General features: G+C 32.9%; 1 protein-coding gene across 8 annotated transcripts in view; it reads right to left on the bottom strand.

Moving 5' to 3' along the window:
- Hnf4g (hepatocyte nuclear factor 4 gamma) overlaps positions 1-19,604 on the bottom strand; it is a 132,985-nt gene that overhangs the window by 20,023 nt on the left and 93,358 nt on the right. For 7 of the 8 annotated variants that reach the window (XM_078017003.1, XM_078017002.1, XM_078017001.1 and 4 more), the window contains one exon: positions 3,064-3,241. In XM_078017003.1, the coding sequence (XP_077873129.1) occupies positions 3,064-3,215 (152 nt within the window). In that variant the 5' untranslated portion in view covers positions 3,216-3,241. Of the gene's footprint in view, positions 1-3,063; positions 3,242-7,548; positions 7,755-19,604 lie in introns of those variants that run through there. The other variant, XM_005335837.4, reaches the window with a different exon arrangement.

The raw sequence follows: 19,604 nt of genomic DNA on the forward strand, positions 1-19,604 counted from the left end.
ACACCCTATCTCTAAATAAAAAAAGAACAAGGCCTGGGTAATGTAGTTCAGTGCTCAAGCACCCCTGGGTTCCACCCCTGGTACCAAAAGAAAGGAAAAGAGAAAAGTTCAGAAGAGGATTATTAATCTTTTAAGTAAGATTAGTAATTACCTCATATTGTTGAAAAAGGAGCTGGGGCAATTGGGAAGTTATTTCTAAAGGTTCTTCATAGGGTATGAAAATGTTCTAAATTGATTGTTTTGATGGTCACACAAATCTGAATATGCTAAAAAAAACTGTATTATGTACTTAAAAATATATATAGTCTGTTCTAAAACTAGTTTGCCATTCACTGTTGGTAGAACTTGAGGATATTAAATGATATCAATCTACATTTGTAAAATGGGGCAAAGGTCTTGCCTTGAAAGAATGTTGTGTGAATGTACTTCAGAGTTTGGGGCACATGTTAATCATATAATAAACAATAACATTTCTTCAAAACTCTTATCCATAGGCACTGATATATACTGATCTTTTAAAGTTGATTAGTAAATGATGAGAATAAAGTAATGCATTTTATTACATATAAATTTTTTCTTTAAAATACATGGGTGACCACTTAAAATAGAATGAGATGTTAAAGACTACTTCAAATGAGCTAAAGGAGAGATGTGTATTCAGAGTGAGGAAAAACCTTGTTCATTTTAAATGAGAGTTGAGAAGACTAAGGAGAGAGGATCTGATGGCTAAAAATCACAAGAAGGAAAACATAGCCAATCAACACTAAATTAGTAGAAAAATTGAATAAACCTATTATTAAGTACCTATGGTATATGGAAACGTGGTATAGAGATTAAACAGAGGAATACTACCTTTCTCTTCCATTCAAGAAAATTATAATCCAATAGAACACACAGAAATTTATAAGTAGCCATTATCAAAAGCATCATGTGAGAAGTATTGAAATAGGAGTTTGAAGTGCTTTAGGAATGACAGTCTGGCTTTCTGTGTGATGGAACAGTCAGAGAGCCTGGAGGTGGAATTTCTGAATCTCAGGAACTGCATCAATCTCAGGTTAAAAACACTTTATGCTCCTAATATAGAAGCACCAACATAACTATTTTCTACGTGGAAAATCATAGTATTTGCTTAATACCAAAACATGTAAATGGGGCTATGTTGGCAGCAGCATGCATTATGCTTAGGAGCAAGAAGTTAAACTGTACTTGTGACTAGGATAGTTTCTAAACTTCTAAAAGCCGCTTCAGGAGCAGTTCTTTCCTACTATCTCCATACAGACCCCGTGAAAATCCCAAAGCTCTTGTCTTGGTCCTCTCGGCTTCTTAAAATCTGTTCTTGGATTTAGGTGTCTGAATTGACATTTTTTCATATATGTACATTACACTTTTAACAGACCACCTAATTCCAAAAAAAAAGTCTATGTGTTGTTTTGCTTTTATTTTAGATGTTAATTACTCAGGAGTGCTCAATAATTAAGGTAATCCTACGGAAAATGTTTACAATGGAGGAAATTTATTTACGTTTTACTTCCAGAATTTTTATGTCTACATAAGCAAAACCCATGTCAATACATATTTTTGTTTATTTACCAAGCTTTAAAAGTGAATAACTGATATATCTTTTAGCTGTTAGCCTAGATCAAACTTTCATGAAAAAAAATTTGTAGGGAATCCTAGAAAGATATTTCAGGATTTGGCTATTCATATTAACTTTTATTACAGCCTGGAAAATGAAATGACATCTTGGAAGAAGGCTAACTTCTTCTTAAATGACCATTTTCTTAAAACAATGTAAAAATGCTAACATCCTTTTCATTGACAAAGCAAATACAGATTTTCTTCTGTTATTGATTTTGGTCAGTAGCCCATATTCAACTTAGATATAATATGCTTTCAAGAACTGTCATATTGCCAGGCTCAGTGGCACATGATTATAATCCCAATTGCTCAGAGGCTGAGACAGTCAGCCTCAGCACAAGAGAGGTATTAAGCAACTTAGTGAGACCCTGTCTCTAAAGAAAACACAAAATAGAGATGGGGATGTGGCTCAATGGTCAGGAGCCCCTGCGTTCCATCCCCAGTACTCCCCCACATGCATAAAGAAAGCAATGTCATATCAATAAGGATGCAATAATTAAACCTAACCTGTGTTGTGATATTGACAAGAAAACATTTAAAAAAAAAACTGTGTGTCACATAAAATGTAAGTAAGTAAGCTTTAGACAATATATTTAAATTCAATGTCACAAAAAAAGGTAGCATGAGAAACAAGTTTAAATTTTAGAACTGAAAATTAAATTTTATTCACGGACACCAAACATGTCCAAAATCATCTGTACTTTTAAAATTTTTGTTTTAAAAGCTCCAAGATGTAGTGCAACACTAAAAAGAAAATCAACATAGGGAGAAATAAACACACTGAGAAACCATTTAAGTACAGATTTTTAAAATGTATAGTGGTATACAAGCATGATAAAACAATAAAGAGACACACGGAAAAGATCAACATCAAATTCCAGATGGTAGGTACCTCAGGGAGTCTAGGTAGAAAGACAAAGTGGGAGGTAGCCATTGGAAGATTCAGCTATTTTGGTCTAAAATGGGTGGTAGGTGGATTATTTATTTATTTATATCTTTTTAAGTCTAATCTGTTTCATAAAAGAAGAACCACCTGTACACATACCCCCCATACACTCTTTCATTGCCAGGTAGAATTTTTCTACCTAGAGGTACAGATATAAGGAAGCTCTAAATATTTTTTTTTCTTTTTGCTTTTATTTTTTCAGGGTGGGAGGTACTAGGGATTCAACCCAGGGAAACTTTACCACTGAACTCTACCCCCAGATCTTCTTATTTTTTTATTTGGAGATAGGGTCTCCCTGAGTTACTTAGGGCCTTGATAAATTGCTGAGGCTGGCTTTGAACTCACAATCCTCCTGCCTCAGCCTCCAGAGCCAGTGGGATTACAGGAGTGCACCACTGCACTTGGCTCTTCCCTTACTTTTTACGTGCTATTTCAAACATCTCAAAAGATCATTTTCCTTAATGGAGCATGTGAAGTACCTGCAGGAATAAACATGACTCTTGCGTATGCTGCGTCGAAAGAAGCCCTTGCACCCGTCACAGCTCGATGCCCCATAGTGTTTTCCTGTTGCTCTGTCCCCACATATCGCACACAGACAGTTGACACCCACACCGTTGTCTGTGGTATTCATACTTGTTGTCTCGGGGGCAGAACTATCTGTTAAAAAAAAAATGAAGAATAGATTTAGAGTTAGTACTGAATATTCTTGATTAAATTGCTCTAAAAATTATACATGGGCCCCAAAGAGTCCATTTCTTGACTTGCTGGAATCTTTAAATCAGGGCTTTTCTTTTAAACTCTGGCTGGTTCTTTCATAACTCCCATCTCATATTTCTGACCATTAGATTTTGGGAATCCATGTGGTTCAGTCCCCCTGTTATACTTTTCCCCAAAGGAAACTTATACAGTTGCATGACATTAAAAATCATCTGTATAATGGGGAAAAAAATCTTTAAATATTGTTTCTAATCTGATCTCTCCTTTGGAAATCAGCCTGAAATGCTCAAGTACCTATTCAATATTTTCACTTTGAAGTCAAATAAAAATCATAAATTAATGTATCAAAAACTAGAACTTTGATTTATTTTTCCACCTGTAGAACTTGTTCTTTCTTCAATCTTCCTTATATAAGCCAATGGTTCCATCTAGTCCCTGGCGCCAAAACTTGAGAGTCATCCTTGCATCCTTTTGGTCATCCTTGCTCTCTAACTCAGTAGTAAATTAATACTTGAAATACACATTTATTCCAAAGATTTCCACCTTTATCCAATTGATCATAATCCTTCCCATGGACTTCTGCAACACCTTCCCATCTAACTTCCCTGCTTCTCTTAAATTTTTTTTAAATTATAATTTGTTATATATGGCAGCAGAATACATTAAAATTCATATTACATATATAGAGCACAATTTTTTATATCCCTGGTTGTATACAAAGTATATTCAGACCATTCTTGTCTTCATGCATGTACTTCGGGTAATGATGTCCATCTCACTTCCCCTTCTTTTTGACCCTCTTGCCCCCTCCCTTCCCCTCCTTCCCCTTTGCCCTATCTAGAGTTTGTCTAATCTTTCCATAGTCCCCCACCCAACCCTACTACAAATCAGCCTCCTTTTAGAAGAGAAAACATTAGGTATTTGGTTTTGGGGATTGGCTAACTACACTTTGCATCCATTTACCTGCAAATGCCATGATTTTATTCTCTTTTATTGCTGAATAATATTCCATTGTGTACATATACCACATTTTCTTTATCCATTCATCTACTGAAGGGTATCTAGAGTGTTCTACAGTTTAGCTATTGTGAATTATGCTGCAATAAACATTGATGTGGCTGTATCCTTGTAGCATGCTGTTTGTAAGTCCTTTGGGTATAGACGGAGGAGTGGGATAGCTGGGTCAAAAGGTGATTTCATTCCCAGTTTTCCAAAGAATCTCCACACTGCTCTCCATATTGACTGCACCATTTTGCAGTCCCACCAGCAATGTATGAGTGTGGCTTTTTCCCCCACATCCTCACCAACACTTACTGTTGTTTGTATTCTAACTTCCTTGCTTTTAAGCTTGCTCCCCCATCTGTTTATTACCCCAAAGCCACCCAAGAGATCTTGACATAAGAAATCCATACCATGTCATTCTTCTGTGTCTAACCCACCATGATGTGTTACTAGATAGAATAAATCCTATGCCCTTAACTAGAGCCTGTAAAATACTGCATGATAAAATTCCCTGCCTTTGCCAACCCCACCTCTCTGATCCCAGTGTTTGGTATCACTTTTCATCCTGTTTACTATTCTTCAGCAGTGTTACCATTTTTTGTTTGTTTCTTGAAGCCCTAATTTGACCTTGGAACTTTTTTACACTTGTCTGGAAGGAAATTTCTTCTGTAAGACTTTAAAAAGTTACCTCTCATCTACCCTTCAAGTAGAACTTGGAGCTTGGCTATTATTATTATTTTTATAGAAATGCCCTTGCCTAAAATTATATTATGTATTGGTTTGCTCATTTGTAACCCATCTTTATGCACAGAATATAAACTTCAAGATGTCAGAGAATTTATCTGTTTTCCAGCTCTTAGAATTGTGCCAGCATTTACAGGACATCTAATGTATAGTTGTTTTTTTTTTTTGGGGGGGGTGCATGATATTGGGAATTGAACCCTGGGTTTTGTGCATGCTAGGCAAGCACTCTACCAACTGAGCTATACCCCCAGCTCCCTAATGTATAGTTTTGTAAGAACAGACATTAAAAATAAATATGTAGTAAGTAAATATATTTTAATGAGTTGATATTGTTGAATGCATCTTTAAAATCTGTATGTACTCAAAATATATTAACTATAAGGGAATATATTCCAAGTACAGTAGCACATGCCTCTAATTCCAGCTACTCAGAAGACTGAAAAAGGAGGACTATCATCATTTCAGGGACCACTTGTGCAACTTAGCAAGACTCTATCTCAGAAAACAAAACAAAACAAAATCTGGAGGCTATGGAAGGAGGATCTCAAGTTCAAATCTTACCTCAGCAACTTAGCGAGGCCCTAAGCAACTTTATGAGTCCCTGTCTCAAGATAAACAATATTTTTAAATAGGTCATATGATGTGGTTCAGTGGTTAAGTGCCCCTGGTTCAATACTTGGCAGATTGCATCCCCCCAAAATAGAAGAGGCTAAGTGGCTCAGGAGGATCATGAGTTCAAAGCCAGCCTCAGCAAAAGCAAGGTACTAAGATACTCAGTGGAACTCTGTCTCTAAATAAAATATTAAAAAAAGGCTAGGGATGTGGCTCAGTGGTTGAGTGCCCCTGAGGTACCCATCCCCCACAAAAAAAAAACAGGCTAAGATATAGCTCAGAAGTAAAATTCTCCTGGATTCAGTCCCCAGTACCCTCCACATGTAGTATATTAAAATTTTAATTTACCATAAATTATATAATAATAAAGAACTCATTATATCTCTATTTAATATAAAAAAAGTAAAATTAAAGGTTGTCATATCCCAGTTACACCCCATGACATCACATTTATTCTACTTACTAATGCTTCAGAGTAAACTGCTATATATAATTTCATAAAGTCATAAAAAAACTTTAATGGGAATATATTTAAGGTTCATCATCCTACACTATAGAACTAAAATGCAAAGAATTTTTCTTTTAGTAACATTAACAAGAACATTAGCCATATGGAAGTCAAAGTGTTTAAAATTGGTTATATTCTAAATATTAGGTGGAAATATTAAAAACAAATTTAATCCTAAGTTTAGCAATAGTTACATATAATTGACAGTTATTATAAACAAATTAAATAATAATTGAAAAATAGCCATACAATTTAGTTATTATAGCATACATTGGTAAATTCTTATAGTAAATCTGTTGGTATCATTTAGGAAGCTAGAGTCATTTTTTAAAGTCATGATTCTATTGAGAAATTCTATGAAATACGTCTACTCAAAATAATTACTTCCTAAGGGTTGAACAGTAGGTTCATTTTAACTCTATTTGTGCTTAAATTTCAGAATTCATCTTTTGACATTTTTTTTAAACCTCCCTGTTAAAAAGGAAATATAACTGGAATTTGCTTACTGGCAATATAACCAGAACATGTGTCATAAAAATTGTACATTAAAGTAGAATATTAGGATACTTTTAATATAAATGATTTCTCAATCCTGACCTAAACACATATGCACACATACACACACAAAAAAAAAATTCCAAAGTATACACAATTACAAGATATTAGAAGTTCTAACAATTACAGTCTGTCTTGGACGAGACTTATACTTGGGGGAAAAATCCAAATTCAAAGACAATAGCAAACTGTATTATGCAAAGACAATTCATGTCTTATTTAAAGTTAAAATGTTACAGTAGATAAATACCAAGAGCTTTGTGTGGCTAAACATTAGCCTGTCAAGTGAGGTTATAATATAAACCTCTATTTCTTTTCATATTTCTGTTCAACACAAAAGCTTGACAGTGATTTTAAATGTAGTTTCTCCTCAGCAGCAACCAAAAACTGGAATAATGAAAGGAGGAGGCAATCAGTAAAAGTATTCAGTGTTCTATAGAAACTCTGTTCCATAAGTCATTCTAAATATTGCATAGAAAATATTTTTTCACAGCCAATCTGTCAATGTTATTTATTACTGTGATTTACAGCAAATAAAGTATCTACTGAAACTACTCCTTTTACCTCTCTAACTAGCCCATGACAGAATTCTGAGGTTACTTTATTACACAAAACTGGATTTTTCTACTTGTAACATAAAATAGCCATAGCATTATTAATTTAAATTTTGTAATGAAGTGCAAAAACTCAGATTTGTATCCTTAAAAAAGGCTTGCCTTGATTTCTCCAGCAATAAAACCCTGAGCCACCATCTTTGGGAAGCTCAACTTCACTTCTCCCTGCTATGTTTACTTTTTCATAGATCTATAAGCAGATGAGCACTCACCATTTGAATTATATAAAATCTGCATCGTTTCAAATTCCAAAGTGGTATAATTTGGGTCCAAAACTTCACTGTAATTTCCCACGTCCATGTCCAGAATCGGTTCTGATATCCTCATCATCGACTGAGAGACACACATACAAGTGGCACCTCAAGCCCAGAAAAACCCAGTGTTTTGCTTTCAATCTGAGAGTGATAATCCAGAGCTAAGTGTAACTGAGTGACTTAAGAGCTGCAGTGGGAGGGGCTGTAAAACTGTAACCATCCTGCAACAGGTCATATTTTACCTCTTTCTTGTTTTATGGCATATGAGAGCAACTCCTTGCGATAATCTTGGAATGCTTCATGGAATTGCCTTATCTGAAGTGCTCAGTGAACTAACATGATTTTCTAAATTGATTTCCAGTAGACAATAAATGAGGTCATTAAGAGAAGGATTAAACAGAAAAGGGAATCTCTCAGGTTTGAAGCAGCAATTATAATGTGAAGTAGCCCATTTCAGGGGCTTGGAACCATCCATATACCACATATTTTGAAAGGCAAAATTTACTGTTATAAAATTGATGTGTCAAGACTATAAATGAAGACTGAACAGTTTCAAGCTTTCTTACATGTACAATAAAACTTTATTTTGTAGGAAAATAAATTTGTAATTTGTAATGACAGGGATTTATGGTACATTCCAGTAGCTTCCTGGGGAGATTCCTAATATAATAGTCTCTGTCAGTTTCTGGGGTTTTGTGTTTTCACATTTGTAAATCTCCCATAGTTAGAGCAGTGTATTTTAGTTATTAAATTAATAATTGCTAAATAAGGAAGATTTCCTTCTTTTATCATTTTCTGATGCTTGTCACATTACTAGGCATTAACTGAAGTAAAATTGTCCCTAACATGTGCATTTACACATACCTATCATCAATCTTCATCAATATAACATGTATGTCTTTTATGTATATTTATGGCATTTAGAGTTTGGGGAATGTTTAGATGATGGGATTCAATGAGCATATTTTATTGACATGAAAATACATGCATTGACATAATCTTCAAAGAAAGAATTGTAGTACCATTTACATTATAAATTCGAGAATTCATTTTTCTACATTGGTGAAGATTAAAACAAAGTAATTCTTCTTAATCAATATCTTATATTAATGAAATTTGTGAATATACTGTCTTAGATATTATTATAGTTTTCATCCAGAAAAGCTATCCTAATATAAATTCAAAATCATGTTCCATGTCAAGGACCTTGAAGAAAACCTTAGCTAAAATTTACTAAATCAAACAGTGATCATTGGAACAGTCCTTTTGCTCTCATGTTCTGTATACTTTTACTCATCTTAACTATATAATAATAAAAATAATATTGTTGAACAAATTTTAGACTAGTTTTCTCTAATGAAGACAAAACATATTGAGTTTTTGGAGAAGTTACAGCAAAAAAAAACCTATTTTTTTTTTAAAGAGAGAAATAGAGGGGAGAGAGAAAGAGACAGAGAAATTTTAATATTTATTTATTTTTTTTAGTTTTTCGGCGGAAACAATATCTTTGGTTGTATGTGGTGCTGAGGATCGAACCCGGGCCGCACGCATGCCAGGTGAGCGTGCTACCGCTTGAGCCACATCCCCAGCCCAACTATTTGTTTTTATTTGTACAAATATTTCGCATTGTGTCGTAAAGTAACAAAGATGTGTTTCTTGTGAGGATGAAAAGGATAAATCCCGCATTGGTCCCAATCTTTCTCATCTATGTGGTTACTAACCAATACTAAAGGACATCACCAGTGGGAGTGTTGCAACAGGAGGTAAAAAAGAAAAAAAAAACCTTTAAAAACTTTTATTTTAAAACTGAAAACACTAAAATAAAGTAGTTATAGCTCAGTAGAGTAATTTTGTCACAGTTTTATCATTCTACTCCACGTTGTTCCCATGGCAGACATCACTACCAGACCAAAGCATCCAGTTCTATGGTGAAGGGCTATCAAGTCATCTCAGAACAGATTTTCAAGTATCCACTGGCATTTAATCAGAGTTTTATTTCAAGATGAAACCTGTTTCCCATCCATGTTATTGTAAATTATTTCCCTCGTTTCACAAAGTAAACACTTGAAACTTTCTGGAAGCTATCTTAGACCCAAAATGGCAGCCATGTCTCCTCAAGTGGGCAGTGTGTCTTCCTAATGATACTCAGATGTCAAAACACTCATAGAATTCAGTTAGTCTAACAAAAGAAAAATCATCCTTAACTTTTTTCTCAGACATTACAAAGCACAATGGAAACCCTCTTTTCTTAAATTCTAGAAGGAATAATTTACTGAACTAATTAAGTAAACAAAATAATTAAAAGAGAATCATATAAAGGTCATAGGTATATTTGATGGTTTATTATATAAGACTTAAGTAGATAGGAATACTATTGTTTTGTTATAGAATCAAGATCTTTTTCTTTGAGTAAGAATCCACTATTATGGATTTGTTACTATTTTTTTCCTTCTTAACTCTCAGGCACAGCTTTTGATTTCTAATTTTTTTCAAATTTTGTTTTCTTTCTTTCTTTCTTTTTTATTGTTTTAATTAGTTACACATGACAGTACAATGATCTTGACATATCATACATTTGAATCAGATGGGATATAATTTCTCATTTTTCTGAGTGTACAGGTTGCAGAATTACACTGGTCATGCAGTCACGTATATACCCACAGCAATAATAATGTCTATTTTATTCTGTTGTCCTTCCATTCCCCCCTTCTCCTCCCCTCCAGTCCCATCACTTCTCTCTACCCAATCTAATGTAACCCACTTCTTTTTTTTCCCCCCTCACATCATCATACCTGAATTCTGTATATTGAAGGGGGGGTTTCCTTCCCTCTTCCATGGAATTCCCCTTCTCCCTCCCTTTTCCTCCCACCTCTCTTCCCTATCTAGAGGTTCTAATTTTTTTAATGAAAAAAAAAAAGTCAAAGCTATTTGTAAAGCAATCTGAAAACAAAAGACTTGCTCAATTTTATAGTTTTTATAAAATATTTCATATACTTTTGTCAACTTGCTTTTATTCAATTCCAAAGTAGTTTCCTTGGTTTTGACACCCCTGTCAAAAAAAAAAACAAAACAAAACTTTCCCACCAATCATTTTGCATTAAATTGTACAATATTTAAATAAATTATGAAATGAAAATACAAGAAAAATGGCAGTGACACCTGAGGTGACAAATGCATGTTACTCTTGACACAATATACAAAGTTGGAGAGATGAACTACCCTGGAAAACAATTAGTATGTTCCACAAAGGAAATTGAGACCCTGAATTAATCCCAGGAGTTAACTAGATGGAGTTGAGGGGTTCTGTTATATTGATTTCAACTTGAGATAACTTGTGTTTATAAATTATATTCTTCTTTATGACCAGTTTTTATTCTCTACTTCTAAACCCAATTAGTCTATATTCAAAATATTGTTATTTGTTTAAAAAGAAGAAAAGGAAGATGAAAGAGGATAAAGAAGAAAAGAAAAAATAGATGAGAAAAGAAGAAAATGTCACAGAAATAATTTTAGTTATGATTAGTTTTGGATTTTTACTTATGCATCATAATCAAAACAAGTATCATACTCTTAGTATTCCTTTGTGTTTTACATTCAGCAGTGATTGTGGAGTTTTCATGATTCAGAAAACATATGCATGGCACAACTGAACAAAATTGAATTATAAAATTAAATTATATAAACCCTAGATACATAAAACAGATATAGTTCTAATTTATATGTTTTCACTTTAAAATTTACTTATTTTCAAGACAGAGGCTGATGGATATCAGCCAGACAGCCTTTCATTATTGCTTCATCAAGTAATTCCTATGAGTGAATTCATTAAGGCTATATTAGATTAAGAGCTTAATTAATTAAAAGAAAAACTATTTTTATGCCCTAGTGACAATAGAAACAATTATTCTTAAATAAAAGAGACTAATATTACTAAACCCTATAATCAACATAAATTTATGAGTACTTTTAAGTCTATTTTGGAAAGTTTAATTGGGAAAAAACATCATGTGTATATTCTTATATATGAAATAATAATTTTAAATTAGAAGCACACCTTTTCTAAAACACAAATATATAAACTTCATATCCAAAACTAAGAATATAAATGAGAAGCTATGGCTTACTGAAAATCTCTTAGCAGAAGATGTTACTTTCAAGTATCTGCTCTCAAAGCTGAGCAAAATATTACTCTTTTTTTTTTAGTGTAATCTCATGTTTTGTAGGCTTAGATGTACTGTCTTAGACCTGGTCAGGTCAAATATTCCACAGAGAATGACAAAATTATTTGCAGATAAAAAGTCAATTTTGAGTAGCACAACTAACAATGTTGAAAGATGTGTTTTTTTGTCAAAACAATGGTTCTGTAAGTTGGCATGTAAAATATATAATTTAAAATATTTTAGAGCCACATAATGAGATGAAAACAGCACAGTCCTTTAAAAGAGAACAACTCAATTTCCTACTGACTATTCAAGATAATACCAGAAACATTTCTATCTTATCTGTAACACTATTAAGCCTGTTAAATTGTTCTAAACTTTATATTTGATTTAATCATTCCTTCATAGCGTGATTGAAAATAGCAAACAGGCTAATAAAAAACAAGGTTATTTTCATGAGAGAATTTTCATGAAAACAATTTGAGATGCTAACACCAATATAAAAACATAAAATGTGTTCACTAAATTTATTTCTTTAAGATTATTTTACCTTACCCAAAATGCATATTAATCCCAAAAGTACACCTGTAATTTTTGTTGGTTTCATATTCCACTTTCTAAGCATGAAGATTATATAAATAGGATCATCAAAATCCAGATGAAATTTCAACAAGTTACAATCTAAATCAACCCAGCATATTTTCCAGTGTAAGTAGAAAAATATTAAGTGGAGAATAATGTCTAACAAAATGGCTTATTAATCTAAAGCAAAGCAATTTTCATTTCTCAAAAAAAAAAACTGTATTAAAATAAATCACTGTATCTCCTTGCTAATACTGTAACTTAATATTCATTTCTCTTTTTGAAATAGAAATCCAGCCTCTTCTTTCTCCTAATTTTGGTGTGAGAAAATAGGAAAATAAAAATATTACAATAAGCAAATAAAAATAAGATTAGTCTTCAAAACAAGTTGTTATCATTGACATATAACGAAGTTTGAAGCTGCTTGTAATGAGGGGATACTTTCAGAGAGTTTAAGAAACCTGTTCATAAAAGCCACATTATACAAATTTTTAGTTAAAAACAAATTTTCTTTTCTTTTCTTTTCCTTGGTCTTTGACCTAGCAGTCTATGCAATGGCCAACAGAATCACCTTAACTCACTAGGACATTAAAGTCAAAGTCATTTTTGATGTTATAAACAGCCTATTATTTTTAATATTATTGACACATATTCCTGACCTAGTATTGCTAAAGATTTCTTAAATTTCAACTGAACATTCATTTACTTTCTTACATAGTTTCATAATTACCCTTAAAATTATAATTATTCTATAACTCATTTCTCAATTCCTTTTTTTTAATTTGTGAAACTTAATCCAAGGAACCGACTTTAAATTCTTATTTTAGTTTTACATTTGATCCACATCTTCTTTTTCTGATCAATGCAAATAATTTACATCATTCTAGAAAATGTCATTTGATGGAAAAAATTATTTGGACAGAGAGATATGATCACCTTGTGAAAAACCTAATTAATTTAGAAAGATTCTGGTATTCTTTGTAGTACACAAGATTTACCTCAACTTTTCATTTTTATTTTATTTGCTTGTTAAACCATCATGTTATTATTTGAAACTAGTTTCACAAAAAAATGTAAAATTCAAAATTAAGGAAGAGTGTCAACTCTATCATAATTAAATCAGTTAACATGGACAAGAATATTGTGCAGTTCAGACCTACGTGTAACCAAGAAATGCCTTGAGTAAAAGAACAGGGACAATATAAGAAATCTGCATATATTAAACTACCTCCAAGGTCAGTTGCCTTGTGATTCAAAATAGACTCTCCTTTTCAGAAGATAAGGAGCTGATTAGCACTAAATTATTAACTGGAATTTATAGTTGTAAAGAAAATAAAAAAATAAGTAGTATAAAGCACACGTTAGCACTTAACTGGTACAATTTTTTCTTTTTTCTTCTTTTATGCAATGGGTGTTATCACTGTTGCCACTGCAAACTCAGCAAAGCTATTCAGAATTGTTTAAGACTATGGTGGCACTCTTGATACCAAATTTGCTGCATTAGACCAGCTGATGGGAAGGAAGTTATCAGTTTGGGCCAATCCCTGTTTCAAACATCTTCTCAAGTGTAGTGTTTAAGAAAAATAGCAGCAGTTTTACTATGCTGAGTGCACATTTAGACTTGAACATTTAAAATAAATGTATTATAATAACCATAAACTTCAGTATCTGGAAGCCAAGTAAATAAATAGGAATTGTAATTTCCCCATTTAAAAATGTAATAATACATTATAGATACAGTCACACAGTCAAGAACTGGTCAGCATTCCTCTTTAAAACTCTTTTTTGACACTTAAGGAGAACATTTTAATATGATATTTGACTTGGATACAACTAAACATCTGAATTTTTAAAAGATAGGTATATAGTCTACTCTCCTTTTGAAAAAGCATGCATTTTTATTAAAATGTTGGTTGGATTTTCAAAACATACCATACTAAAATACTTCTTTTGTGTAAAAATATAGGGCAAAGTTACTATAATTTTAGTAGTAAATATATGCATCTAACTTGAATGAATCATCTTAGATAGTAAGATGGTAGCTCTCCTTACACAAGTGATCATCGCTCTCAAGTAAGTAGTTTGGATTTGCTTAGTGATTAACTTTCTATCAGTCCAGTGATTCAAAAATTCTACTGCACTTTGGAAACATCTGGGAAATTTTATAGACACTCCCAACCCAGGTCCAAGTTGCATCAGATAACAATTTAAGAAGAATATTTGAAGATGACCGATTAGTGTCAATGTTTTAAAAAATCTTTAGGTGATTTCAATGTGCAGCAAAGTCTGGGAACCATTGCTTTCAGATGTGAGCTATATAGGGCAGGCAAGTTCTATTTTCTGTTCGTGTCTCTAGTGCCTGGAGCACTGTCTGTCCACAAATTCTTACTGAATGTATGAATAAAAGATATATGCAAGCAATTAATTTGACAAAGAATTTATATTGAGCATGAGTATATTTTTTACTGATGCATGTTAATTATGCAGAATAATAACTTCCATTATGCCATGCTCACTCACACATTTAACATACTTTGATCTTATCTGCATCCATCCTTCTTCCTTCCCCTCCCCATGATCCCTTTCCTCATCTTTTCTAGTCCAACATGAGTACATTTTATACATCAAGCATTATTCCAATTATTTTTATAAGAATGAACTGAGAAAATTCCTTCCTTCCTTCCTGGAATGGTCAATCAAGTAATCATCATCATCTCCATGATGGTCATGATGATAATGATGACAATTTATATCTTTATAAAGGCACCTGAATCATTATAAAGGTTATTAGAGTCTTTCCACAATAGCCATGAAGCTGGATTGAGAAATGTAATTAATGTCCTAAACACATAAATTTCTAAATTAAAACACTGGTTTTAGGTAAATAGAAGAGGGTGTAAGCCCTCCTATTGACCCTTGAATTTAGTCTTAGTATGCATTGTCATTAATTTTTAGGTATTTTAGTGGGAAGTTAACAATGATATACATAAGATTACCAATCTAGTACTAGTTTAAGTCAGAAGTAAAATTCATCCTGACTTTTGTATGCAGTCTCTTGTATATGACTGTGTATCTGTACCATGGTACAATGCTAACACTTTCCAGAACACCAAAACCATTCTTCTAATTGCCCCATTTATTTGCATTCCAGGAACAAAGATCACAGGTAACGTTTAGGAAACATGATTCATGTGAAGAAGCAAGCAGTAGTGTTGAAAGTCCCCCATAAATATTAAAAAGGAAGGTCACTGAAAACTCAAATATATTCTCAATGGTGAAACACAAAGGGCATTTCCTTGAACCTAAGAATACTGGTGGAGTATGCATTCTCACTAATACTAATCAATATTATCCTTTATATTGTAACATTTCAAACGGGGGAAAAATAAATAATTGTTATCTTGAGAAATGACCTGAAAATAATCTTTAGAAAATATCCAGCCAGAAATGAAAAAAATAAGAAAGATTCAATCTTACTATATGTAAAACTAGAATCATAAAAATCACAATTCTGTCAGAATAATACCACCTGAAATTCCAATTAGAAAGCCATCTATAGGATGGGTTTTATTCATTTATTTTTGATTGAGTAAAGTGGTTTTAGATGACATGACTTCAAAGTCATATTGAAGATTAGAAAAATTGTGGCATCAAAAGTAATAAATGAAAGAAAAGAAGGACTGATATTATCCAATGTGCAAACATAAAACCATTATAATAAAGAGTATAATAGTACATTAGAATAGATGAATGGATCAGGAGATAAAAGAGAAATCCCAAATTATCTCTTATATATGAAATGTTAATATATTATAAAGGTAGTAATTTGAACTCAGTATGACAAAAAGGCTATTTTATACAAATAATTGTTCTGGCATTTTGAATCTCTTGGAAACAAGTAAATTGGGCTCATATGACACATGCGCACATGCACACACATACACACCCCCCCACACACACACATAAATATAAAACATAAAGTTCCCTACATATTTAAACAAAGAAAGGAGAAAACATAACAATTTGATGTTGAGTAGATTGCTTTTATTCTAATAGGTAAAAAACATCCTGTGTAAAGACAGGATAAGATGTAAAAGACTTTTATTTCAAGCTTCTTTAAAAGTAATTCCTATCAATTCTAACATCATGTATTGAAATGCAAAATTTGAATGTTGATATTTGGAATTCAGGAATTGTACTAAACGTCTAGGGGTTCATCTCTCAATTTACTTTTTTCAATCAGTCCTCCATGGAACTTGAGGAGCCCCTTCGGTCAGTACTTAATTTTTTTCATCCAGGTGATTTCTTCCATTGCATTTTCAGGATATTTCCTTTTTATTCTTGCCTTCCCAAATCTCCTGCTATTCTCATGTTAGGTTTCTCTACATTTCTATCTCAAAGGGTCCTCATAATTATTAAATAAATTTGAAACTGAAAAGCACACTGAACATTGATGCCTGGCACATGGCAGTTTTCAAAAAACAAATGTAATTTTTATCCATCTTCCATGTCCCTTATGTTTTCTTCATGATTTCCAGTTTGGTTCTCATTCAGACATTTATTCTAGTGCATTTTCTAGACCTCTAATTTGGATCTCCCTAGAGTGCCTCACTGATTTGTAAAGTTTAAAGCTCAAAATTACACATTTGTCTTGCAACATGAGTTACATCTAAATATACCTTGTGCCTCAAATAGTGATTATTTTTTCTTATAATTATCAACAGTCAGCTGCAGAAATTCTGGCTAAATGAAGGGCCTGTTCTAATTGCTCTGCTTACCTTCCCTTTCTCTGGCTGCTATTTTTCTTTCTTTCTTTTTTAATTACTCATGGCTGTACTCTCCTACAGGTTCAGAGCTGCCTACTGGAATACCATAAATGGAAAGTCACACAGGAGTGGAAGGCACAGCAGCCTTGGGCAGGTGATAGGCTAATTAGTTACAAGGTCATCAGGTCCATTTCTGGGTGATAGGTAGAGCTTACCTGTTTGTATTACCTTCCAGTGCCCTGGGAGCTCAGCAATAGGGGAACTCAGTTTTAACAACACAGCCTTCCTATCTTCCTAAGGGACCTAGAAGAACAGAAGCCTTCTGATGCCAACATATTTAGGTTGACATAAACTATCCATCAGGGCAATGGGCTTGGTCCAGATATCTTGGTTGGAACTCTGATTCTACTCAAAGGCTTTCTGGCCTAGATACCCAGGCTCATATCTAGATCAGCTAAATAATGGCCTCTGCACACTCAATCTGTCTTGCCTTGTTCACACCTTCCTGGCGTTACTGCTAGCTAACCTCTGTAGCTGCTCCTCTTAAGAAAGGCAAATGGTGGTCAGATTAAAGTTGGGAAGAAAAAGTGACAAAATTAATTACCTGAAATACCATAATTCTATATACACTGTCTGATGATATTTTGGTTAGTTATAGTTTATGGTAAATACCTTAATTAGACAATGAATAGTAAGCTTTCTCTCATTATTTTTATGAGGTTTCACATGTATGCACAAATACTTTGCAAAATAAGAAGAAACCATAAAGATAAAGGCAAATAATAATTTTCTAATCTATCAAAAATGAACGAAGATAAAATGACAGTAAGATAAAACTCAAAGGCAATAGATTGAGACGTAAAAAAAAAAAGTGAATGGATTTATAGAGAATTAAGGAGAGTATAAATAAAACAAAAAAGTAAAATACAGTTTCATTGGAAGCAGTAGAGAAAAAGTGGCACTACTTTTTGATAAATTGATGATTTAGAGGGAAAAAAAGTGTGGTTCTTCCAGAATGAATCAAACTGTACAAAGATTTTTGAAAAATTAGAAGAGAAAGATAAACACTTTGAAGAGATTGTACAAGCTCAAAATCATAGTTATTTTGGAAGAAAAATTCTAAATGCTAAGCCCAATATTTAAGGAAGCAACAGAGCTTTCAGTATGCCTAAACAGATTGTAGTAAAAGATAATGAAAAAAATTCACATCTAATTTAAAGTTGACCTCCCCTTCTATATTCTCTTCAAAACACTCTTTTTTTTTTTTTAATTTTTTAGTTTTCTGCGGACACAATGTCTTTGTTTGTATGTGGTGGTGAGGATGGAACCTGGGCCGCACGCATGCCAGGCGAGCGCACTACGGCTTGAGCCACATCCCCAGCCCTCTCAAAATACTCTTTTCTTTTTCTTCACAAGTCAATTTGTATTTAAGTACCTAGTTCTGCTTACATGATTATTATCTGTTTCCTATAGTTGGCCAACAGGACAAATAAGCAATCCCAAAATCATTTGATGTTCACAGTAACTTCTGGACAAAGTTACATTAAATATTCATATCATTTATTTAAAAAACAGAAAGAAAAAGGCTGGGGTTGTAGCTCAGTGGTAGAGTACTTGCCTAGAATGTGTGTGGCACTGGGTTCAATTCTCAGCACCATATAGAAATAAGTAAAATAAATGTCCATAAACAATTAGAAAAAAAATAATTAAAAAACAGAAAAAAATATGTTTCATCAAGATTTTACCTAGAGCTAAAGGTTTTAAACATCTAGGATTGAATGTAAACATGTTCATAATTTCCCATGTTAGAGTCTCTCTTGTATCTTAAAAATCAATCTAAAGGGGCATCTGATAAAATACCATAAGGCAGAAAACACTATCTGGGATCCTTTCAAGGCCCATGCTATGGCAGGTGAGCAGTACCAAGACACACATAAAGCACACAAGGACTCTCCCTGTTCCCTGCTTGCTACATGTGCCACCCATATACTATTCCTCTTCCCTGCTTCAACAATCTGTATTTGGGGTAAAAATGGGAGTTCATAACCCACTTGAATCTAATGTATGAGATATGATATGTCAAGAGCTTTGTAATGTTTTGAACAATGAATAAAAAAAATTAAAAAAACAATGAGTAGATAAATGTGACAGAAAAAAATAACTTAGAAGAAGAAATTGCAAAATGCACAAAATCCTCTCACAAGAATAGGGTTAGAGATAAAGGTAGAGATGTCATATTTCCAGCTTTTATTCAAGATTTCATAAAGAAAAGAAAAAGTTGAAGTAAAGCACTTAATTGATTTTTATTAACTACTAAGTTCCCACAAAGGAACAGAAAGCTCAAAAGGCGTGTTTTAATAAAGTTGGAAGAAGAAGTATTGAATTTTAACTAATTTACAAAGTGGAAGTTTCTTACGTAGCAACATTTGTAAAATTTGCTAATTTTCTGTTTATAAAACAAATTTCATGGTATTAAAATAGCTTATTAGTAAGCACACCAGTTTTA

Source organism: Ictidomys tridecemlineatus, chromosome 7, assembly GCF_052094955.1.
Source record: "Ictidomys tridecemlineatus isolate mIctTri1 chromosome 7, mIctTri1.hap1, whole genome shotgun sequence".
NCBI lineage: Eukaryota > Metazoa > Chordata > Mammalia > Rodentia > Sciuridae > Ictidomys > Ictidomys tridecemlineatus.